The sequence below is a fragment of the Triturus cristatus genome, chromosome 8 (assembly GCF_964204655.1).
Source record: "Triturus cristatus chromosome 8, aTriCri1.1, whole genome shotgun sequence".
In the NCBI taxonomy this organism is placed as follows: domain Eukaryota; kingdom Metazoa; phylum Chordata; class Amphibia; order Caudata; family Salamandridae; genus Triturus; species Triturus cristatus.
Window position 1 is genome coordinate 440,077,348 of NC_140591.1, and position 24,904 is coordinate 440,102,251.

The window sequence follows — 24,904 nt, forward strand, 5'->3', positions numbered from 1 at the left end:
ACATTTATATCAATAAATAAACAAAATACATTTTTGGTTCATTCAGTTTGATACATGAAAGAATAAAGATGAGCCCAATGCATTTCGGGACCGACACGTCCCTTCGTCAGGGGCAATCTAAGGACAAAAACACAATAATAATGGACATTACTGATAAATGAACACATACTTGTGATACTCAATGAAAACCATTAATGATGATACAACAAGCTATTAGTCACACTCCATAGGAAATTAAACGTGCCACTATTTGTGGGGTTGTGTGAATACACTGCTATATTATGCTGAAATGGAGGCAGCAGGAACAACGCCACCAGAAAAAGTAATACACTGTGGTGATAGTTAAAAGGGTGGTGGTCTGTGATCTGCTATGAATGCAGAGAAGTTGGAAAGTACGGAGGTATACATAGCGAGGTGGACTCACCTCGTGTAATGTACCAAAAGAGACCTCAATGAGGGTAAAATGATGAGCAAAAGTGTAAATACCAGCCGTTGCACTGCTGCGGGAGAAACAACGACAATGGGTTGGAGACAAGGGCTTAGAAACGGAGGGGAAACAATGTGCAGAAAAGTGGAATACCTCTTACCAACAACTTTTCACGTGGAAAACACGGGGGTTTTAGGCTAAAAAGCGAAAAATATACAGATGAAAATGGAGGGACATCCCATCAATTAAACGGAAAGCAATGAAATCCAAAGAAACGAAGGTAGTCGGAGAAAACAAAAGTGAAGACTTACATGAATGTCGAGGAGACAGTTGGAACGCGGACCGTTAGAGCAGGTGGGGACCGGTACCTGGAAAGGGTACTCGCAGGATTGCAGCGTGCCGCTAAATGCAGGTTAAAGAGAAAGGACGGCTCCAAAGCGTGACGTCCGAGATGGATAATGGAACTAGAAACAGGACAGGCGGACATCCGCCATGATGTAAAGGTGAAAGTTACTCTGACTGGAGGCGTGTACATGTGTAATGTGAAATGGAAGAATAAGAAAGCCTCAGAAAGGCACGTGAGAAACATAATAAGAAAAAATAAAATACTGCAGTTGTAAGGTTGAAATCGGCAACGGATCCGATGTATGGCCACGGGGCCAATCAATGCAAAGCATTGTAAGACTGCTAACTGCCCGTGAAGGCATGAGACACTCCAGGAGGAAACAAATATGGGGGTATTCTGCTGTGAGAAGGGCTAAAAAACATGAGGCAGAGTAACCAGGATGGTGTAGAAGCACTGCAGAGAGAAAACACCGAACACATGAAAACGTGATATGATAGCTATAGTGAGAGTGGCAAAAGAAACAGTGTGAAGGCATCCGGACACAAGTGTGTGATTGGAAGAAAATGTAGTTGGTATGAGTGTAGGAGATAGAATGTAAAGAGAATCCTGAGGGTTACTATGGGTGATTTTCTTATAAGAAGCATGACATATCCAGGTGATCATTGAGACCAGACGGGGTCAGGGTATGGAGTTTTTGCATCCAGAAAATTTCTTTACGTAACAGCATGTTGGTTACGTCTACACCTGGTCGAACATTTATTGTCTCAATAATTTGGAACCGCAGTTGTGAGATCGTATGTTTAGCCTCGGTCCAATGAGTTGCAAGGCTTGAGGTGGTGTTCTTGTGTCTAATCCTGGATTTATGTTCAGTTATGCGGGTTTTGATCTTACGTTCGGTCTTCCCTACGTATGCTTTTCCGCAAGGGCATTTGATACAGTAGATGACGTTCATTCATGGAAACTAAAAGCAGCAGTTTTTCTTTATCAGCATTAAAATGGAGTCAGTGAAAGCATGCTGAAGGCCACCAATGCCAATTTTCGGCCTACTTATGCTAACTTAGACACAACTAAATAAACATTATTTCTAATTAATAAAACACTTTCACAATACCCATCCTGGATGATTTCTGAATCATCACCAAAGTGCTCTACACCATAAAATATCATCAATCGTTGTTCATTTCTTCTGCTTAGTCTTCTTCAACAGTTTCATCTTGTCATACATCTTTGATTTAAGGTTGTCCAGTTCAATCTCCGCTCTTTTCCTTGTATTCTCTTTCTTCTTTCTACAATCACATTTCAAACCTCCCTTAAAACAGATGACTATCTCAATGGCCTAACCGTCTATCTTTTTGTAACATTATGTTATGATCTATTTTTGTTATCTGGAGCATGTCCAACAGATAATACAGACTCACTAGTATATCAATTAAAACAAGTAAAATAAAAATCATAAAAAATCTTACTTTACAAGTAGACAGCTTTTTTCAATTAAAAATACTTCTCACCAATGAGAAAATCTTAAAACAAGGTGCAACATTTTAAAAACAAGATATATTAAAACATATTAGCAATATGTTGTAGGTTATTTCTGGTTTTTCAAAAGAAAGTTGATGCAAGCAGATGCAGCATGTAATTTAGCATTTCGGTCCATTAAGGTAAATACAGGCATAAAACTATCTACAACTGAATACCTAAGTTATAAAATCAATGTTCTTGAAAAGCGGGTATTACTACAAAAAATATGTAAGATTCTAATCTAAAAGAGCTATGCAGGCACACTATGAAAATCACAAAATAGTTTTTCAAATATTCAAAAAATTCAGTTCCATTATTCCACCTGGAAATTATTCCATCTCTTTCTTTCTGGTTTAATATTTGCCAAATATGCCCACTCATGAGGAGCATAGATCTTGTTTGGCACTCTTACTGTTGTCGATCTACTGACTTTAGGCTTCTCATTCAAATGTCACTGTTTCAGCATATTTTTCAAAAAAAATTCTTCAGAATGTCAACTCTTTGCAATGCTCTTTTTCTTTCTTTCATATGTTCAGAGCAATCCGGTTGTATCAAGCTTTTATCTTCAGTTCCATGTGTTCTGCTTGCCTCATTTTAATCATCACTTGTTCTTTGATTTGCACAATTTGCAACCGGGACACCCTGAGTTTTTCCGGAGTTCAAGTTTTGTAAGTTTTATTATTTTGCTTTTGTTATTCTTGAACTCCTTGTTATTCATGAACACCTTGTTCTCACTCTAGATCCATGTATCAGACTCATGCTTGATCCAGAAAATTAGTGTTTTGTGAAACCACTTCTTCATCCAGTCTGCTGTCTTTGTTTGAGATGTGTGGATTCAATGTGGCAAACCTTAATACTTCACAGCAATATTTGTCACCAAGATCACCTGTAAAGGGCCTTTCTATTGATGCCGCAGACAATATTTAGAAAAATATTTTCACCATAACCCAATCACTAGGCTCACAGGTCGTGGCAAGGTTCTTCACTTGCTGAAGGCGTAACCAAAATCACCTGGTGCTAGCTAGAGCATACCAAATCATCCAAACCCTTGCAGTAATTCAGAATGAGATCATCAGTAACATTAACACGTGCAGTTGAATCTATACTAGGAATCCTCATAGCTCACCTAATCAAGACTTCACAGGGAGACAAGTCTGTATTCCTATTGAGTGTTCCTAGCAGACCTAAGGGAATGGCATCTGGCCATCTCAATGGTGTCTGCACACTCACCTTGGCCATCCTTGCTTTCAGGGTACCTCTGGCTCCCTTTACAATTCCTGATGCTTCAATCAATCAATCATAACATTTGTAAAGCGTGCTACATACCCGTGAGGGTCTCAAGGCGCAGGAGGGGGGGAGGGGGGTGGCTGCTACTGATCGAAGAGCCAGGTCTTGAGAAGTCTTCTGAAGGCAAGCAGGTCCTGGGTCTGTCGTAGGTCGGTGGGGAGAGTGTTCCAGGTCTTGGCGGCGAGGTGGGAGAAGGATCTGCCGCCGCCGGTGGTTTTCCAGATGCGTGGGACTGTGGCGAGGGTGAGGTTGACAGAGCGGAGGCTGCAGGTGGGGGTGTAGAGTCGGTCGTTGAGGTATGCTGGTCCGGCATTGTGTAGGGCTTTGTGTGCGTGGATGAGGAGTTTGAAGGTGATCCTCTTGTTGATGGGGAGCCAGTGCAGGCCTCTCAGGTGGGGTGTGATGTGACTGCGTCGGGGGACGTCAAGGATCAGTCGTGCTGAGGTGTTCTGGATGTGTTGCAGCCGTCTCATGAGCTTGGTTGTTGTTCCTGCGTAGAGGGCATTCCCGTAGTCCAGTCTGCTGGTGACAAGGGCCTGGGTGACAGTTTTTCTTGGAGGGGATCCATTTGAAGATCCTGCGGAGCATTCGGAGGATGTTGAAGCAGGACGCGGAGACTACGTTGACTTGCTTGGCCATGGAGAGGGCGGGGTCGAGGAAGACCCCCAGGTTGCGTGCGTGGTCGCTGGGTTCTGGGGCTGTTCCTAGCGATGTTGGCCGCCAGGAGTTGTCCCAGGCTGAGAGGGGTGCGGCCGAGGATGAGGACCTCCGTCTTGTCAGAGTTTAGCTTCAGCCTGCTGTGCTTCATCCATTCTGCGACGGCCTTCATTCCTCTGTGTAGGTTGGCTTTGGCGGTGTGGGGATCTTCGGTGAGGGATATGATCAGCTGGGTGTCGTCAGCGTAGGAGATGATGTTGAGGCAGTGTTGTCGTACTACGGGTGCAAGTGGTGCCATGTAGATATTGAACAGCGTTGGGCTGAGGGAAGATTCCTGAGGAACGCCGCAGATGATCTTGGTGGTCTTGGAGTGGAAGGGTGGGAGGCGGACGCTCTGGGTTCTGCCGGAGCGGAAAGATGTAGTCCATGCCAGGGCCTTCTCTTGGATTCCGGCGTCATGGAGGCGTGCTGATAGGATGCGGTGGCAGACCATGTCGAAGGCTGCTGATAGGTCCAGGAGGATGAGGGCGGCTGTTTCTCCTTTGTCCATGAGGATCCGGATGTCGTCGGTGGCAGCGATGAGGGCAGTCTCGGTGCTGTGGTTGCTACGGAAGCCGGACTTGGATGGGTCCAGGATGTCGTTGTCTTCGAGGTAGCGGGTCAGCTGTCTGTTGACGATCTTCTCAGTAACTTTCGCCGGGAAGGGGAGCAGGGAGATGGGCCGGAAGTTCTTGAGGTCCTTGGGGTCCGCCTTGGGTTTCTTCAGTAGGGCGTTGATCTAGGCGTGCTTCCAGCTTTTCGGGAAGGTTGCTGTCTCGAGGGAGATGTTGATAGTTTTACGGAGGTGGGGTGCGATGGCTGTGCAGGCTTTGTTGAAGACGTGGTGAGGGCAAGGGTCAGATGGGGATCCGGAATGGATGGAGTTCATGGTTTTGATGGTGTCTTAGTCGCTGACGTTGGACCAGGCGGTCAGCTGGCTGGTGCGGGTGGTGGTCTCGATGACGGTTGCGGTTGGTCGTGTCTGTGGATGGCGTTCTTGTGGGCTGTGTGGCTGTCTGGTGTTCGGTCACGGAGCCAGCTCTTCTCCAGTTTCCGGCAGTTGCGCTTGGAGGTCCGGAGGTCTTCGGTGAACCAAGTGGCCTTCTTGCTGGAGTGGTTAGTGGTGGAGGTCTTGAGTGGGCGAGGGTGTTGGCACAGTCGATGATCCACTGTCTGAGGTTGGTGGCAGCGGTGTCGGGGTGGGTGGGATCGGCGGGAGGTCCCAGGGTGAGGGTGGTGGTTAGTTGGTCCTCGGTGACCTTGCCCCAGCGGCGGCGTGGCATCTGTTGGGTGCGGTGGTGTGTGGTGGGTTTCCTGAAGTTGAAGTGGACACATCTGTGATCTGTCCAGTGGGGTTCGGTGGTGTGGTCGAAGGAGACGTGGGGGCTTGCAGTGAAGATGGGGTCCAGTGTGTGACCAGCGGCGTGGGTGGGTGTTGTCACGAGCTGTTTGAGTCCAAGCTTGGCGAGGTTGTCGATCAGGGCGGCGGAGTTGGCGTCGTTGTTCTCGAGGTGGAAGTTCAGGTCCCCGAGGAGGATGTAGTCCGTGGAGGCGATGGCGTGGGTGCTGATGAGGTCGGCGATGGTGTCGCAGAACTGTGGTCGGGGTCCGGGTGGTCTGTAGACGAGTGTTTCTCTGAGGGTGGTGTTGGGGTCGGTGCGGATCTGGAAGTGCATGTGCTCGGCGGTGGTGAGGGTGTCGTCGGTGTTGGTCGAGACTCGGAGGGTGTCCTTGTGGATGATGGCGATTCCCCCTCCCACTCCGTTGATGCGGTCTCTGCGGGAGATTTTGTAGCCCTCTGGGATGGCAGTGGCGATGTCTGGTGCCGAGGTGGTGTCCAGCCAGGTCTCCATCAGGAAGGCGACGTCGGGGGTGGTTGAGTCCAGGAGGTCCCAGAGTTCGACGGCGTGCCTGCGGGCGGGCGGAGCGGGTGTTGAGGAGGATGCATCAGAGGTGGTTGGGTTCTCTGGTTGGTGGTTTGGCGGGCCGGATGCTGGTGTAGCTGCAGTTCCGGCAGGTGAAGGGTCCTTGGGAGCGCTTTGGGGTGGCATGGTAGCAGGCGTGATATCGTCCAGGGTTGAGTGCGTGGAGGGTGCTGGAGTCGTAGTGCAGTCTGGTGTTGTGGTGGCTTCGGGGTCCAGGGGTTCTGGCACTGGGCGCGGTCCAGGCGCGGACGGGCTTGCCTTTGGAGTGCCAGCGGCGCGCCCGCTGCACGCGTCCGCTGCGCAGTCGCCATAAGAAGGGGAGGTGGGAGGGAGCCAATGGGGGCGGGGGGGCAGGGCCGCAGCGGCAGTAACGAGCGGGAAAAGAAAACAAGCCTAAGGCAAGGCAGCGGAAAAACGTCACAAACAGAGGCAATAAGGTCACAAGCAAACGGTCACAGTACAAATGGGGGCACAATTACAGTCGGTCACAAGGAGATTGGGGGCACAAGAAACAGTGGCAACAACAAACCTAAGGCTCACTGGCCACCAGGGATGAGGCGCTGGTGGAAGCCTGCGGGTGGAGGCGGGCCTCGAACCCACAGAACGAGTAGCAGCGGGCGGAACAGGAACACAGGCGCAGTCTGGTGGAGCTGCGTGGCGTGGGGAGCGACCTGCCTGAAGGTAGGGTCAAGGGTCGCTCTCACTGCCGCGCAGCAGCCACCATAAGAAGGGGAGGTGGGAGGGAGGAGCAGCTGAGAGGGAGCCAATGGGGGCGGGGGGGCGGCAGGGATGCAGCGGCGGTAACTAGCGGGAAAAGATAACAAGCCTAAGGCAGCGGAAAAACGGCTCAAACAGAGGCAATAGGGTCACAAGCAAACGGTCACAGTACAAATGGGGGCACAAATACAATCGGTCACAAGGAGATTGGAGGCACAAGAAACAGTGGCAACAACAAACCTAAGGCCCACTGGCCACCAGGGATGAGGCGCAGGTGGAAGCCTGCGGGTGGAGGCGGGCCTCGAACCCACAGAACGAGTAGCAGCGGGCGGAACAGGAACACAAGCGCAGTCTAGTGGAGCTGCGCGGCGTGGGGAGCGACCTGCCTGAGGGTAGGGTCAAGGGTCGCATGATCTCTTTCTCATAACCTTATTTGTAAAACGAGCTCGTCTATCTGACTATACAGAAGAAGGCAAACCAATCTAAGGATCAACTCCCTTAAAAGCTTTGATAAAGGGAACTTTCTGGTTGGATAAGCTTCCATCTACCTACTTAATAAGCAAACACCCACTCGAATATACTTTATGCCAGGGATTCTGAAAGTTTTTGGAACAACACCTACGTTTTAGAACGACAAACTTTCACGACCCACCTAACATTAATGTACACAAGAAGGAGTGATTTTTGGATTTAACGAATGCATTGTGTGGTAGCACGTTGTCATTTACAGATAGCACATTTTCCATTGAAATGGCCACTTGCTTTGCACAGACATACAGTTTTAAGGATTAAAATTGCTCTATTGCTTATAATCCTATTAAAATGTCTGTTTACAACACACTTCAGAATTACAAAAAAATATTCATCCTAATTTTTGTTTACCTAACTGCTGAATGCAAGCTTTTCATTTAGAGGTATTTACATTTTGATGTGTTACAAAAACATTACATCCTAATATGGTCACATAATTCACTTTAAAAACTGCTCTCACTTTGCAGTCAGGTAAAGAAAAGTAAACACCAATTCCATGTTAAAAGAACAAATAGCAACTTGTCAGAAGATCTAGCCTGACATTTAACCTCTGTTGTGGAAACACACAAATGTGGCAAGACAAACACAAAATTTAAAGGCATTTTTATTTATTGCTCTAAATTTCCCGACACACTGAAAATTAGCTCGCACCTCTACCCACTGTTTTGGAAACACTGCTTTACCGCATTGCACAAGGTCATTAAAAAAAAATCTATTTGTACTCTTGTAAAAAAACTTTTGATTTTCCTAAGTGACTCATGGTCCCACTAGTTGTCCAGCCAACATTTACCTGCTGGCAGGTTACGCATCTTTGATACAAATTATGTGTGATAGTTCTGAAATGAGGATTGAGCCAGAACTTCTTAAATGTCATAACCATAGCGTCATGTCCATCGTGTTTAGGTCCATGTAAGTACCCTGCCATTGGCAACATCAGATCTGACAATATACATCTTTCATAATTTGCCTTCCATGCATTATCTGTATCTTCTGAAAGTGCAGCGTTCTTTCTTTTCACCTTTACAGCCTATGGCACTTCCTTTTATACATCCCTAAGTTCAACAAGAGACCGAACTGACATTAGTAATAAACTATTGACATTTTCCATTTCACATTATGATATTTCATCTGTTCCCAATGTATCAGACGCAAGAGCACAATACTTTGCAACCTCATCCGCAAAATGATTACCCACTGAAACTATGCCATCTCCACTTGTGTGTGGCACATTTAGCATCAGCAATCTTCTTTGGGCATTAATGGGCCTAAAATAAATCTAAAATCTTTTTCCCATTTCTAATAGGTCTACCAACAGATGTCAAGAAACTCCTTTGTGACTATAACTGGCCAAAGTCATGGATAACTCCAAAACCTTATTGGCTATCTTGATAGATTGCAATACTCAATCCATTGGCCATACAGCATGCTCTTGTAATTGTGATCAATTTTGCTACTTGTGCTGAAGTTATATTGCACAAGTATTATGCTTTCACAATATACGCTATTGTACAATCTGTATATGCTGCTTGAAGAGTCCCATAATGGTCTCTCTGCAAGAACCATCCTCAAATCAAATAAAATCAGCCAATTTGAATGGTACATCTTGAGTATTCGGTCTTGATTTGGTGCACCACTTTGTCACATCAATACAGTCATGGTCACTTTAATCTATTTTGTCATCAAGCTCCCTTTTTGGCAATAGTAGAACTGCAGCCATAATAATCTGCTCATACTTAGCTAAGCGACTATTTGTGCGTGTACGAGTCAACACAATAATTGTGGCACCATCACACTCGTCTCACCTTTTAAAATCGCCAAAGAAGATGTAGTAATGCTCTTCATGCACGCCAGGAGGATGGTGGCCACTGGGTCTAATGTAGCAGAAAAATATGCAATGGGCCATTTCCCTCCGCCACATTGCTGAGTCAAAACAGAAAGTGCCCCCCCTTCTCTTGACTAAAATAAATACAAATCTTTTTCATAATTTTGCATTTCTGGAGGAGGAGGAGGCACAATACAAGAACTGTATCTGAGCTCTAGGAAAGCTTACATGCATTAATTGCCCCAAGGCACAAGTCTCCCACAGGCTGCTGTTCCAGAAAGAAAACTTGAGCGGAGAGCAGGAGGGACCTGCTAGTTACTGGGAGGAATAGAGGGAGGGTGACTTTGCCTTTCCAGCCAACAGTTCTAGGGAACTCTGAGGACTAAGGCTGTTGACTGGTAGGGAAACAATCTACCTCATCACCTGACATCTGAAAGCAGAGGATTTCCCCATTTATGTTACAGGGCAAGATGTTTCCTTTTCTTCTATGCATAGAGAGGTACCATGGTACAAGCAATATAATCCTGAACCATTGATCAGCAGGCAACGATAAATCTATGAATGCCAATACCTGTCAAAATTGGGGCTGAAATGACCAACTGTTGATGTTGAGATGTAGCTCCTGATTGAATGTCAAAATCAGGGTTAACAGAGTGGTTTGCCAATTGTGTTAGATAGTCTAGGACACAGGAGATATCTAAGGGCCGCTGATTTAACTAGAAAAGAAACCAATGCAAAGTTTCAAAAATTTCCCAAAATGGCACGTCTCGGACTATAGTCAACAAAAAGCCTCAATGGGAAGCTAGACCACTCACTCGACCTGTATTTTGAGTTCGCCCAAGACCAAGGCTCTCCCAAAGATGAGTGGCGGGTCATTGGTATCCCTCCACAGTTACAGAAGAGCTCTTGGAGTGAACACTGGAATAATTCTGTGGTGCTCAGAAAAAACCCATTTCACAGGGTATACCATTTTCATGGCTAATCAGCCAACCATCACAAGATTGTCAGGACTATCTCAGGGCTTCACACTACAAAGGGGAGATAGGAGAACATTTATAAGGAGGCCTATATGACAGACAACTGTGGGAAAAACTAACAAATTATTGGCAAAGCTTGGCATCTGAAATTTGCCTTGGGTAGCTTGGAATTAAAAGAAATATCTGGGGAGTACAGTGGAGAGGGAACACCACAAGACTGAAAATTCTAGGAGAAATCAAGACTTTTCAAAGGTGCCGCATCAGCACAGACTGCTTGAGAACCTCTAAGAAATAGGCCTAATGCGGAATCAAATGGCTATGTTTAAACAGGTGTGTACTTTCAAAAGAAATCTTCCCCAGTGAAATTATCAAAGGGGGGGGATCTCTGTGCCTCCAGTTTATTCAGCAAGGGTCAAAAGTTAGTTAGTTACCTCCGAAACAAATATTGATGGTGGATGCATAATCTTCCAGCACATTTGTTACCTACAAATCTCCTCTAGGCATCGGACTGGCTCGTAAACATTCCCTCCCCCCAAGAATTCTCAAAGCATCAATTGGCACCCTGCGTCTTCAGCAACAACTCAGCCTGCCAGGTGTGAAATCCTCAGTATGTAAAGAGCCAACTGGTAGTCTGGTGTCAGTTCCTGGAACTTTTCCCCTCCCTCCCATTGAGGTGTGTGGAGAGGAACCAAGACCGCATCAGTGAAAACACAAAATCTGAAATGTTGGCATACCAGGGGATCTTACGTTTCAAAGGACCAAATGATCAGAGGAGGAGAGAGTATGGTGAAGAATCTATGGGAAGATTGTTTTCCAGCAAAAATATTGTTATCTAAAGGTAAGGTTTTCTTCTGACTTGATCTTCCTGCAGATTCCTGGCCTTATGAATGAGTCCCAATGCAATACCTTCCGGAAGTTAGTATTAAGTAGTGTGATTAACCAAGGAAGTCATTCAACACAGCCACAGCTAAGTAACCATAATGTTTGTGTGGGCCATAAGGCAGTAATGTTTAGCGAAAGTATGCAAAGAAGACCACATAGCCACCTAGCAGATATCAGCGATTGGCACACCCATGGCGAGAGCCTTGGAAGCATCCACAGCCTTATTGGAGTGCGCATGAATCCTCTCTAGAGAGTCATTCGTAGTCAAAGCATATCAGATCTTGATAGAAATGATAATCCAATGTGAAATGCCGTATTTGGATACGGACTTGCCAATCTTGGCCACAAAGAGCTGATCATCCACCGTTTTAACAGGTGCAGTAGATGTAATAGGATATTACATGCCTGGAGTCTAAGCAGCTACTCTTCTTCTTAGTTGGAATGAGGAGGGAAGAAATATGAAAAATTGATGGACTGACCCCTCCAGTGAAAAACAGATACCACTTTTAGTAGAAGAGATGGCCAGGTGGGAAAAACTAATTTATGTAGGTACAGTGAACGGTGATTGCCTGGATATGGTATGATTTACCAACCCTATGGGCTAAAGCAATTGCCACTAAGAAGACCATTTTCAGAGTGAGAAGTTGACTAGGGCAACTGCATTGGCTCAAATGGAGATGCTATGTGAAAAATCAACACGAAGATCAAATCACATTGAAGATAATGAATGGAGTAGGAGAAAACAATTAAGAGTAAATCTTTGGAAAAATTGCCAGTAGTGGCAACTTAAACCATGTTGGCTCATCAGGTAAACTCATGAAGGTGGGCAGGGTAGCCAAATATCATTTAGCAGTACCACTGCTTGACCCTGCTGAGCAAGTGACAGAACATCAGATACGTGAGACTGGAATGAGCTCGGAGCTTCTGACTCAAAGTGATTTTGTGATGGGTTTCTGGCTGTCAGGATGGCATCCACAACTTCATATGGTATGCACAGGACTAAGCTGGCATCACTCAATATCCATGCGAGCAATTGAAGCATTTGGACCAGAAATGCATATAGTAGACCCAGTGAACAAAACAATGGATCCTCCAGTGAACCATTTAGAGGGACGTGGCTGACACAAAACAGGCAGCGCTTCCTGTTCTTGGAGAGGAGATCCACATATGAGCACACTATTCTGGAGATAATGTACATCAGTTCAGGATAAAGTTCCCTTTCGTGTTCCTCTAGAGCAAGGCGACTCAAAGCATCTGCTCTCACTTTGAGGGAGCCTGTGAGGTGTGCTGACACCAGGAAAATCCCCCACTGCAAGGCATATAAAGGATTGGTACTCAATATGCTGCTATTGTTGGTCATGGCATCCCATAGCCCCATCCCTGCCCTTAAGAAAGTGGAACATTTGTGCGGCTTCTGGATCAAGTGAAAAGATAGTCTCTAGTGGGACTGGTGTGCTCCAGAATAGCCTCATAATTTCCTGTAGTGTTAATAGAACTACCTTGGAGAGACTAGGACAAGCCATAGTTCTGCTGCTCTTGAAGCATGCAAGGGAGTAATCAGCCTTCTAGCCAAATAGCCACTTGTCATTGAAGGGCATTCCTTGAGTGAAGCTTGGACATCACTGGAAACGTATGTGAAGTACATCCAAGCAGGATGGTGTAGTGACAGCTGTAATCATGGATTGAACCATGGTGCCTGCAGACTCTAAGCTGCATTTTATGATTTGTTTTTGAAGTGTCCAAACCATTGATAAACAGATTGTAGAAGGGCTTTTTTTAGGTGGTCCGGGTGAATGGATAGTCAATATTGCTAGTTCCAAGACACAGAGCAAGTTGATGACATCCTTGGAAGGACTCACATGCCTCTTAGTTGGTTATTCTGAGGTACTTTTTTGCAAAGCCTGAGAAATGGACCCCCCCAAAGGTATCTGGGATTCAACTCTGTAAATGCCCCATAAGGGCAGGTCAGCTGCAGTGGAGGGAGTGTGATTTGCACTTGCCTCCCTAAACTGGCCTAGTGTGAGGAACTGAAGCTCAAATGGGATGCAAAAAGGTATTCGGAGACCAAGCGAGTCACAAAAAGCGCTGCAAACAATATTATAATTTATAAGAACAGTACCAACATCTCATTTTTGTATTTGCTGAAATTTGAAGACATTCAAATGGAAGCATAGTAAACTTGTATGCAAGTATGAAACCAGCTTGGTTAGCTACACAAAAATAATGATGTAAGTGGTAGACCATTTGGAAAGCAAATGTGGGCAATATGCATTGCAAACAAAAATAACTTAGCTTAAACAATCTAAATGATCATTTACAAAGAATAACATTTTAAAATATTTACTGGGAGTGGTTCTAGGGTAATGTTAATGAGTCTAGCTATTATTTGTACAAAAAAATAAGGATTAGAGGGGTTGGTGCTTACTAATAGAAGGTTTCTAATTCGATCAAGTGAGATTTTAAGGACTGCTGAAAATAACTGAGGTATGGGTTACCCATGAACCTGTTGCAGAGGTATTCCAGAGCAGCGGACCAAGTTGCTCAAAAGATCTCCAACGCAGTGGAATAGGAGGTCTAAGACCTACTTGTACATGTAAGTTGAAGACTTTATCCACAGTGAACGTGCATATTTGGAGTGTGCTGTAAGCTATTAACATCAGTTAAACCTACTCAAGCCCTTTTCCCTGAAGAAGCAGCATAGGGGGAAAGATTCATTTTATTTGGAACCTAGAAATAGTTGAGATCAAGAGGCCCAGGAGTATACTGGAAAGAAAATGTTACTTCGTCTGTAAGCATCTGTTTGCGGCATGTAGGCCTGTAGATTCACATCTGGGAATACTCCTGCCATCTAGTGTTGGGCCCGGATGTGTGCTACTTGTTTTTCTTCTACAAAGTCTTCGTGTCACAAGGTACGGTGACTTCTGCTATTGCTGGTAATGCTCATGGGCTTGTTTGTTAATTGTTTTCCGCATTGTGGGTGAGGATGGAAACTGAGTTTAGTGATACATAAGACAGATGACCATGCAGAAAATAGTAAAGGACATCTGCAACAACATAAGGCTTCCAGAGAAGAGGGTGGGCACATGTGAAATCTACAGCACTATATGCAAAAGACAGATGCATACAGGGTAACATTTTCAAAGCATGTTTGGCTGTAGATACACATGTTGTGCATAGACTGAAAAGCAGTTCTCCCCTAAAAGGTGGTTAGCCTGATGATGTTGCAGAGGATTAAAAAAGTGTACTGAGTACAGCCTAAACAACATTAGCTTGTCGACGTGCCAATACGTCCATACAACAATGTTTAGTAAATGTGTGTGGGGTGGACCATGCAGCTGCTTTGCGGTTATCCGCGATAGGAATGTTCCCTAGGAAGGCCCTACAGGCCCCTTTTTAACGGTCGAAGTGGGCTCTAGGCGAGATAGGCAAAGGTCTTTTGCATAGCATGTTTGAATACATTTAGAAATCCATCTGGCTATACCCGATTTGGAAAGAGCCCCCTTTTTGTGCTTATTTGAGAAGCTGACAAATAGCTGCTGAGTCTTTCGAAACAGTTTAATAATGGCTGGTTTCACATCCAAAGCATGGAGCTCCCTTTTGCGGCTAGTTGGAGAAAGAAAACTGGTAGCTTTATAGATTGGTTAAGGTGGAAGGAAGACAACACCTTAGGAAGGAACTTAGGGTTGGTACAGAGGACAACCCTATCTCTAAAGACTTGAAAGAAAGGTTCTTCCAATGTTAAGGCCAGGAGCTCACAAACACACTTAAGATAGGTGATGGCGAAAAGGAAGGTCACCTTCCAGGAGAGTTATTGAAGGGGACGATACTGTAGAGGTTCAAATGGAGGACCCATGACCCTAGTGAGAACAATGTTAAGATTTCATTCAGGGGTGAGGGGGAGTGGTGGGGGGAGGGGCCTTGAAGAAAGAACTCTTTTCAGACCTTCTAATAAGGCTTTATTACCAGAATGCGGAGGAGGGATACGAGTTTCCTATTTTAGTTAGGCAGCCACTGCAGCTATGTGGAGCCAAATGAAAAGTATAGGCTGGTCCACAGGTCTGTAAGTGTAGAAGGTAGCAGACAAAGTCTAAAACACGAGGTGCCAATGGATCAATGTGTCGTGCTAAGCAGTGGTAGACAAATCGCTTGCACTTTGCTGCATAACAGGCTTGGGTAGTGGCCCTGCACACTTCCTTAAGGATTTCCATGCAATTCAGGGGAAGGTTTAGATATCCAAACTCTAACAACTTCAGGAGCCAAATCGCAAGGTTGAGTGTTCTGGGGTCAGGATGCCTGATTTCTCCATGGCTCTGCCTTGAAGGTGTGATGGTGCTAGCTCTATGGCACCCTTGGGAGAAGAGTGTATACCTCTTCCTGGAGTAAGCACTGAGGTTGTGGGAGAAAGGATGTGTTTGTGTGTGGGATGTTGGAGAATTGAGCTCCAAACAGTAACCATGGCATATGATGTCTAGCACCCACTGGTCTGAGGCGATCTGTTGCCAAGTAGGGTAGAACCTTTGGAGTCGATCCTCGACAGGCACAGTGTCATTGTGGGGAAGGAGGTGGAAGTCACTGCTTGCTGGGGACACCTTCTTTTGGGGAAGCACCGTTACTCCTACCTTTGGAGCTGCTGCTTCAATACACCTCTAGTGCAGGGCTGTTAAGGCTGATGGAAGGAGGCAGAAGCCTCTGGGGAAGTGGCTTTGGAGATGCCTCGGTAAATCAGCCTGTCGAAAGGACCCCCCAAAGTGGGTCAGTTGGATGGCACCCTGGGCCGTCTGTCTCAATTTTTTTCCAACATCTGCCCACCCTGCGGTCTGAAACGGTGTTCCCTGTCGAAGGGCAAGCTGAAGAGATGCTGTTTAATGTCTGGCTTGAAGCCAGAGACATGGAACCAGACGTGCCTATGGAGGACGACATTGGAATTAATGCCATGTGCAGCAGTGTAGACCGCATCAAGGGCACAGCGTAAGGAAGTGTTCGAGGTTTGTTTCCCTTTATAGACCAACTCTTGTCCTCTTTTGCAGTCCTCAACTGGGAAGTGTTGGAGGAGCCCCTCCATTTCATCCCAGTAGGCCCGGTCATACCTGTAAAGCAATCTGATGGAGTTGGCTATACAACAGTGGGTGGCGGATTGAGCTGCGACATATTTGCTGATGGCATCAATCTTTTTGCTTTCCTTATCCGGCGACGGTGCTTCGCCAGTGACCTGTGCATTTGACGCCGATATGGACCACCAGGAAAGCTGCGGGAAGCTGGCCCTTGATGTAGACCAGATCCGATGGGAAGGCCTTATATTTCTTGTCCACCCTAGGGGTGACCACACGGGCCATGATGGGTTCTTTGAAAATGTTTACAGCCAGGTTTGAGCATCTCCTTCAGCATTTGGAGATACTGCAAGCAACGCTGAGAGGAGGAAAGGGTTTCCATCGGGAAATCCTGCTCAATGGCGTCCTAATGCGTTTCCACTCTGTGCAAAGAGGCTGCCCTGTGCAGGACCTTGCGGTAGGAGGTGGTTTCATCTGGTGTGGAGAAACAGGCAGAGTAACGGTTGGGGCCTGTGTCCCTGGGAGGATCAACATTATAAACATCCAAGGATCATCCCTCGGATACAGCTCATAGGGATCCCATAGGTTTCTTAGATTATGCCCTCCAAAACCTGAGTGTGGGGAACCCTGACGAGAGAGGGGAGGGGTAAGCATGTAGAGTGGTGGGGGTATGAAGGAGGAGAGCAGGGAGGTGGACGAGGCAATGACGAAGGACGGGTTGCCTTGTTGTGCCTCCTCTTGCTCTTTGGCTGTGGCAGCAAGTCGATTGCTTACTTAAAACTGAGCTTGCGCTTGGAGCCATCCTTGGTCAGTGCTGGTACGTGGATGAGGATGTATCCAGTGAGTGGATGAGGATGTGATGCTGATGGGCATCGCATTCTTCCGGCAGCTGCTGAAAAACAGGTTCAATAGAGGCAGGTCGTGACAAGGAGTGCTTTAGTGCCGGCGTGTGCATCGTCGATGGAGTTTCTTGTAAGGACTTGGCTTCAGGATCTTCTTTGCCGCCGAGTCAAAGCTGTTCTTGGAGTCCGAAGTGTGCCCTCGGTGCCAACCATGGCTGAGAGCCAGTGGTGGCCCAGAAAACTCTTGCTGCGCTTTCAGGCTGCATGCCTAACCCAGGGAAGGAGGTGCACCGAAAGCGATTTGTGCTCGAGAGGCAAGGGAGGTGGGTTAGTACTCATGTCCTGCTGGGCAACAGGCAAGTCCTCGATCTCCAAGTTTGAGTACGATGTAGGTACAGGCAAGGCCTCTTCCTTGGCAGCAAACCGCTTCAGATCGCCCTCAATTTCCTGGGCACAGATGTCAGTTGCGTTGTAGCCACCCCTCAGTGACATTTCAAAGCGTCTAGTACGACGGTAGGGAAGGGTTTTCTTCTAATGGAAGGAGCGGCGGTGGTCGCAAAAGGCCTTGTCCTGCTCAAGGGGGAGGCAGAGGTTGCAGACCTGGTGGAGATTGGTCCAGGGGGATTTTGCACGACACCGAGGACAAAAGTGAAACAGCACCTGATCCACCACAGGTAAGGCATGCTTTCCATGGGCAAAAGACAGAGAAGGCCCCGAAGGACAAAACTTCTACCGGGGCTTTGAAATTGTCTGAATCATTGACCCGGGCGAGGAGATGTGTGCTGAGTCTATGTGAGGAGAAACGCTCCGATTAACACCAATGGAAGGGAGAGGAACCGAGAAAGACCAAAGTGATCACCTCAATGGCGTCAAGCTGGAGCTCAGTAACACCTCCGAACCTGGCGCCAGAAAGAAAACAAGCCAACATTGGTGCCGATGCCCAAGCGCATTACCAGCAATAGGAGTACCTAGAGACTTGAAAATAATTCTTCTTAGAAAACAACTTGCAAACATCCGGGCCCAAAACTAGATGGCAGGAGTATGCACAGCATATGTATCTACTGCCACAGATGCCTCGAACATAAATAATCCTCTTAGGTGTTAACCTATGCAGACGGTGATGCTATGTCTGGAGAAAACATCTGAAAGAACTAAGGATGATTGGTGCAGTTGAGGCTGTCAACAACACTTTATTTTTAGAAGATTTAACAATTAGATCAGAGTGAAGAAAAGGAAAGAATGTGTAAAACCTACAATTGCTCAAATATGTCAAAGGATTAAATGGTGTCACCAAGAGAAGTTGTGTAAAGGCAGGAGAGGAGAGGTTCCAAAAATGAACCTTGGAGAAAAATGGCTTACAGAGGTGTTCAGTGGTGAAGACCTCCAGATGGCTAGAGTGGATAGCACTGTAGGGTGATCAAAAGGGTCAAAAACTGCAGAAATACAATGAAGAAAGATGATTTTGATTTGCCAACACAAACTGTGATCCATGTTTGAACTGACTCTGTGGAGTGAACTAGGCAGAAACCAGATTGTAGTAGAGTCATTAAACTGAAGGTGAAGCAGGAAATATGTCCTTTCAATACAATTGTTAGAAACAACATGTTAGGAAGCCAAAGGTCCAATTAGTGTCTAATGCAAAATAGGAAGCAGCACAGCAAATGACCAGGGAATTGTGATATCGAATATCGCTAGAAAATGGTCTTTTGTAGCATAGACCTAGAATTAATAGAAAAATAGACTAGTATGTTTATCCTTTTTCTCAAAACAAATCAATGGAGCTTAGGCATGTGACATCACCTATTTTCTCTTAGCAAAACGTATCTAATGAACAAGTAGCAGAATCTTCTCCCTGAGAAAGTGCAGTACATCCTTGAGGGGAAGATGCCATTCATATGTAGAATACTAGGCTCATTATTCTTTTGAAATTCCAGTTCTGCTTGCAAAGTTTGAAAGTAAAACTGCGTTGTTAGGAGATGCACAAAGGTAAAAACCCTGAGCCTTGTGGTTTTTACGCCTAATAGAGCCTTGACAATCAGCAAGCATATTTAGTGCCAAAGGAAGCTTCAGACTACTGTGAAACATACATATTTAATTACAATGGATACATTCTGGGTTATGTATTTGATTAATAACAATGTATTACATAAGAGTAGATAAAAACAGACTGCCAAGATTTAGGTTTTTCTACCAGCTGTCCAACGGACTTAGAGAAAAAATGAGAAAATGAGCAATGGGGTGGTACCAAGGTGGAGGGGGAATAGGAGGGGGGGGGGGAAGATCAGCAGAGGCATGGCAAATATGGACTTAAAGCATTCTAGTCGGAGCCAGGCAGTAGGGATAGACAGCACCCAAACAATACAACAAAAGGCTAGTGGTTATATTGTTAGAGGGTAGAGATGTTAAATGGATCAACTTTGAATACAAGGATCCGTTCCACAGGTGTGGTGTGGGAAGAATGGAGTTGTGAAGAGTGAGAGGAGATAGGTGGCAAGTAAGAACATGAAGGGGATTAATCCGAAATGTTCCAGCTGTATTCCACAGGGTACATTTCTTGGAAGAAAAGTAGAATAGGCACTAGTGGTAAGATAGCGGAGGTTTAAGAATGGAAGTTTATGGAATTCAGATGTGAAACAATCTTTGGGCATGTCATTAACAAAAGATATTTCCTATGGATTGAGTTAACAGATTTGGTCAAGGGTGAAGGTGTCTAATAATGTGTCTTGTATATGAAACAAGAGGTTTTGCTTATTTTCTGGTGGGTTACTGAGGACACAGTAAGGGTCTACAGGAAGGATCACAATCTGGTAGTTTACATAGCTAGGTAGGGAGGTCAGATGTGTAGCGCAGACCATATATAATTATGCACAGCATAATACTTAGAGTGCAGTCCACTTGTTGCTGAATTGATCACTTACAGAACAATTTTCTGGTCACTGTCCTCTGGGAATCAGAAACTAAAAACAGCCCTTATTTGACAGAGAGGTGGGGTGGCAAGATTAACTCGAACAATAAACTGACCTGTATGCTTTTTACTGGAAAATGTCACCTCCAAGTCAATTGTACAACACCAAACCCTTATGATGCATCATAGAACACTTCACCCTCTTCCAACATTTCGTCCTCATGTACCTAGGACCGCAGGCTAAAACACCAAGCCCAATAACCCATACCACGATGTTCATGAGGTACATATATCCAATTCTACAACAACCTCACCCCCATGACAGGCCACCCTACCACTAAACCATTCTCCTATACCCAAGACTCCATCTTAGAACACCCTCCTCCTGTACCATGACCACATCACTATCTTTGTGTACTTGAGTTTCCATCTTACCACGCCCTCCCATGTATGAGACACCATCCTTCAGTATCTTACACACCTCATGAGCCTTTCCCTCATCATCCCAATGTATCCAGGATACCATATTATAACACTCTACCCTCCTCAATGGTGACAACCAATGCACATCCTTTTGTCAAAGCATGGAGGTAAACTAATAGTACCAAAGGCATACTGAAGAATTCCATTTGCAAGGAGCAAAAATAGAACTGTTGCACACCATTTCCTCTTCCGCAGTATGGAGGGTCTTATATTCCAGAGTCCAAGAGCGTGAGTTAGAGACCTGGCTAATAACCCATTTGAAAAGCTGTGGCTGGAATGTGAAAGATGGGTGGGGGATTCTGCGGGTATGAGAAATTTTCTCAGCTTGAGTTCCTACCTGTGCCTTCAGCACTTTATTGAAATCAGGTGATGTGCAAGAGACTTAAAAGAACTTGGCCGTTGTCTCTTTTTTTTGCAGTACAGATTCTCCCTTGCAGGCTTGGTAGCCTCTTCCTTAATTACATCCACACTGAACAGATGTAAAATTAATCTGCAGGGATTTGGAAGGGTACTTTAGAGTTTGAAAATGGGCAAGGTGTAGGTCAGGAGAAAGATCGGTCTTGTCTCACTGGGACTCAACAGCTGGGTGCCAAGTAAACATCTGACTCTCCTGTCTAGCCCTCCAGAATGACTAGGCTGATAACCAGAGAAGCCTGGCCACCCTGAAGTACACATAGATTTTGTACAGCTTTCAAAGCATATTCTCAAAAGTAAGTTGGAAGATAAGTAAAGGATTTTTATAGATAAAAGTTGTTTAATAATGGTTACCAAGTAGTGGGTAACCGAAGCAGATGGCAGCCAGGGCAAATCATTTATGTACAAGGAATGTAGGCGTGTACTCCATGAGTGGCTCCTCAAGCTCACTCTATAAAGTGTCATCTTAGTTTAAGAAACCTTCCATACTTTCCTTTATCCTCACATGTACCTTATGCTGGCTAAGCTCAAGCTTCCATTTGGAAAGGGATGCATGCACATAACTTTTGCTACAGACTACTAATGCGTCCTCTTTAAACAACAAATTACAAACACCAATGACCTCTTTCAATGTACATCTGTCCATAAGGCACAATCATAGTTTGCCTTCAGCTCTTTTTCACAGGGGGGTCTAACTGAACATTTGTTAAGGTATTTTGTCATTGATTAAGGAAGACACACTGGACAGCAGAATATCAAAATCAATGGAACTTTTATTTTACATTTTAAGAGTGATGTGATGTAAATAAATCTCATGCTATGGAAAGTCATTCTGAAGATTCAGCATTTCAAAATGAACTGTGCTTAAGCATTTAGATACTTTGCATGATGTTTGATATGATCATTGATAAATGTCAAAACGAAGAAGTAGCTGTGATCATAACCCTGAAAGAGAAAGAAAAGCACAATGATTAACTCTTGAAAATGAGTATCTGCAGCTGCAAAGACATACCACATTTACAGCATATTTTTTATCCATTTAGTACAACTTAATTCAAAAGATAGTAAGCTATTATTGTTTAAAACGTTTTCCATTGCGAAACATTATGATTCAAAAAGGATTACACTTTTATAACAAGTGATATTTTAAACAGTGCAATGTGGTAAATAGGAACATCAAACATTTATTTCAGCCTGCTGATGAAAGGAAGGACCATTCAACAAGCTCACAGAGCAGCTATTCCCTTCAGTTATTACCCATAAAGCTCAGACAATAAAACCGCTAAGGGCATAATTAAATGACTAAGGGGCCTATGCATCAACAATGCCATTTGCGATTCCTTATTAGCGAAAAATAAGGAATCGCTAATAAGGAATAGCAAAAGGCTATGCATGTAGGAATCGCTATTCAAATAGCGATTCCTTAATATTCCTTATTACCGAATCGGTAATACCGAATCGGTAATAAGGAATACCTACCCATTCATTCCTATGGGCTTGGAGGCCCATAGGAATGAATGTAAAGCCAGTCTGTATTAGCGATTCGGTATTACCGAATCGCTAATAGCGGGAGCACTTTCAAGGGTGCCAGGGTTTCAAAAGGACACCCTGTTGCACCCCTGAAAATGATATGTGCACATATGTTGCACACACACATGCTCTAAGGGCATGTGTGTGCGCAACATGAAACTTTGAAAAATGCACAAAAGTGCATTTTTCAAAGTTTTTGCAAATTACCATGCAGTTCATCTTCATGGTAATTTGCTCCCCCTATTAGCGAAATCGCTAATTTTTTAACTTTGATGCATTGCATTTAAGGAATCTCACTTTGGGATTCCTTAAATGCAATCGCTATTTAAGGAATCGGTATTTAAGGAATCCCCATTTAAAGAATCGCTATTTAAGGATTCCTTAAATAGCGATTTCTGCTTTTGGGTTGATGCATTGGGATTGGGTATTTTTTACTTAATACCGGGAGCTATTACCGAATCGGTATTTTACCGACTGGATTTTGGGTTGATGCATGAGGCTGTAAGTGCTTTTATAGGATATCCAAAAGCATCACCCTCAAAAAACAGAACACATATGAGAAAAAGGGATAGAAGTAGATCCTTAACCATCCAAAAATCAACATGTATTAATATATTTAGAGGATGAACAACTGGACATACAAACAAAATCAATCGAACATGATATAAGGTCCAAATTACCGACTGTACATAATTAGGATATTTAAAAAAGAAATACATTTGCAGAACATAATGTTCAATGACCAGGTTCACATGCAATTCATTTCAAGTTAACAAGGAGAGAGAATTAATATATCAAGTCATGTGGTCCCTCTTTTTTTCCTTTCTCTAACTGCCGCCACCAAGAAACTAGCAACATTAAAAGTATCCCAAATTTTATTCAGCATATGCAAATATATTAAAGCTGGCCTAGCCTGCAGAAAGCCTTTGCCCATTAAAATTGGTAATATAAAACGTTTACGGATGTGCAAATAATGCTCACAAAACAAAGTTCAAGGTGTCTTGAGGCGAGAAATTATTGCAAGTGCAGGGACCCAGATCCTCTACCTTTCTCCACTCCTGAGGTTCGGCCAGTAAGAAATGCAGATAGTGGAGTCTAAATCTTACTAAGAGGAAACAATGAAGGGGCTTAGAAACTACCTCTAAATAAGGCATCATAGAGTGGTTTGTTTTTTAGGTCAAGCCTAGTGCAGCGCACATGCGCTGCCCTAGGAGAGGGCCTCTTGGAATCACTCCAGACTTTCTGAAAGCTCGTGCGTGTGGTTGTCACATTCTATTGGCCTTTGCGTGTGGCTTTCAAAAATGAAAGCAAGCAATTGGCCAAAGGCGGGTGCATGTCCCACCTTTTCTGAAAATGTTTACTCCCATGGCCTCCAGCTGTTAGGAGCGAGCAGCGGCGCGCAATGTGCCATCTGTTGTCGATCATGTTTCTAATTAGCGTGGTTGCTTTCACTTTCGCGGCGGCGCTTACTGCATTTGTCATCCCCAGTGTACTGGGCTGTGCCAGATGGACACGCTCTGCTACACGCACTGACATTTTTTTCCACAGACCACAAGACAAGACGTTGTCGGTGATCTTTGACCCAAATTGACAGAAAGGGTGATTGGATTTGGCCTCATTATACTTTCTACTAGCATGCGACTCTCGGTGTCCACATGGATCTGCCAGCAACACGCCAGCAACGGAGCGCTATAACCGTTGACTTTCACTTCCACAGAACCACAAGCGTCAGCGATGTGAGACACAATGACACAAACACTGCTTGGAGGTATCCCCATGAGATAACCATCGCCCCTGTGTGCAGGATCTCATGTAATCTATGAACTATAGTCCATCAAGAGACTTGAACCCCACATGCTCACACTACTACATCCTCTGCTGCCAAGTGCCTAGAGGCGATTGGGTTTGGAAGCTGCGCTTCGAGGCGACTGGGTTTGGTTTCTGCACTTCACAGCGCTTTGCAAACATCATACACACTCTAAACGTTTCAGGCACAGCTCACATATTTTTTACCAAAGTTACTTACTGCTTGTTTGATAAATGTTGCTTTCGTCATAATAAAGATGTTTAGCTTAGCTCCCCACCTTTTTACGCAGAGTAGAGCACCTGCCTCTGATTGGCTGGTTCGAAATGCTGCCACGTCGTGTACCCCAGACACCGGTCCATCAGGTGCTTGTCAGCTCCTGGATCCGGACAGTGGCGGGCCCTTGCTCGGCCTGTTCCCTCCCTCCCGGCTGTAAGGGTTACGGACGGCGCCGCATCTTACCTTCGGAGTGAGGGAGACCGCTCCAGTGCAGGCGCTTGGTGTGTGACAGCAAGCTGATGCTTGTCTCGGATATCATGCAGTGTGACGTCTGCAACTCCAGGCCACTACAGCCCTCTCTCCCCGCTGCTGCTTCTTCACAACTCCTCCCTCCTCCCCGCGTTTGCTGCTTAGCACACACAAGACGCGACCTGACCCTCTTCTGCATATCTCGCGCTCATTCAATGCATACCCACCCTCCATTACCAGCATCGTTCCCTACTTACTGGCTATGAGCGCCAGTCCCTGTTA

At 45.2% G+C, this 24,904-nt stretch overlaps 1 protein-coding gene across 2 annotated transcripts in view; it reads right to left on the reverse strand.

Annotated features, from left to right (window-relative positions):
• Positions 1–21,575: 21,575 nt before the first annotated feature.
• ESD (esterase D) overlaps positions 21,576–24,904 on the reverse strand; it is a 110,366-nt gene continuing 107,037 nt past the window's right edge. For both annotated transcript variants that reach the window (XM_085621847.1, XM_085621848.1), the window contains exon 9: positions 21,576–21,765. In XM_085621847.1, the coding sequence (XP_085477973.1) occupies positions 21,685–21,765 (81 nt within the window). In that variant the 3' untranslated portion in view covers positions 21,576–21,684. The remainder of the gene's footprint in view (positions 21,766–24,904) is intronic.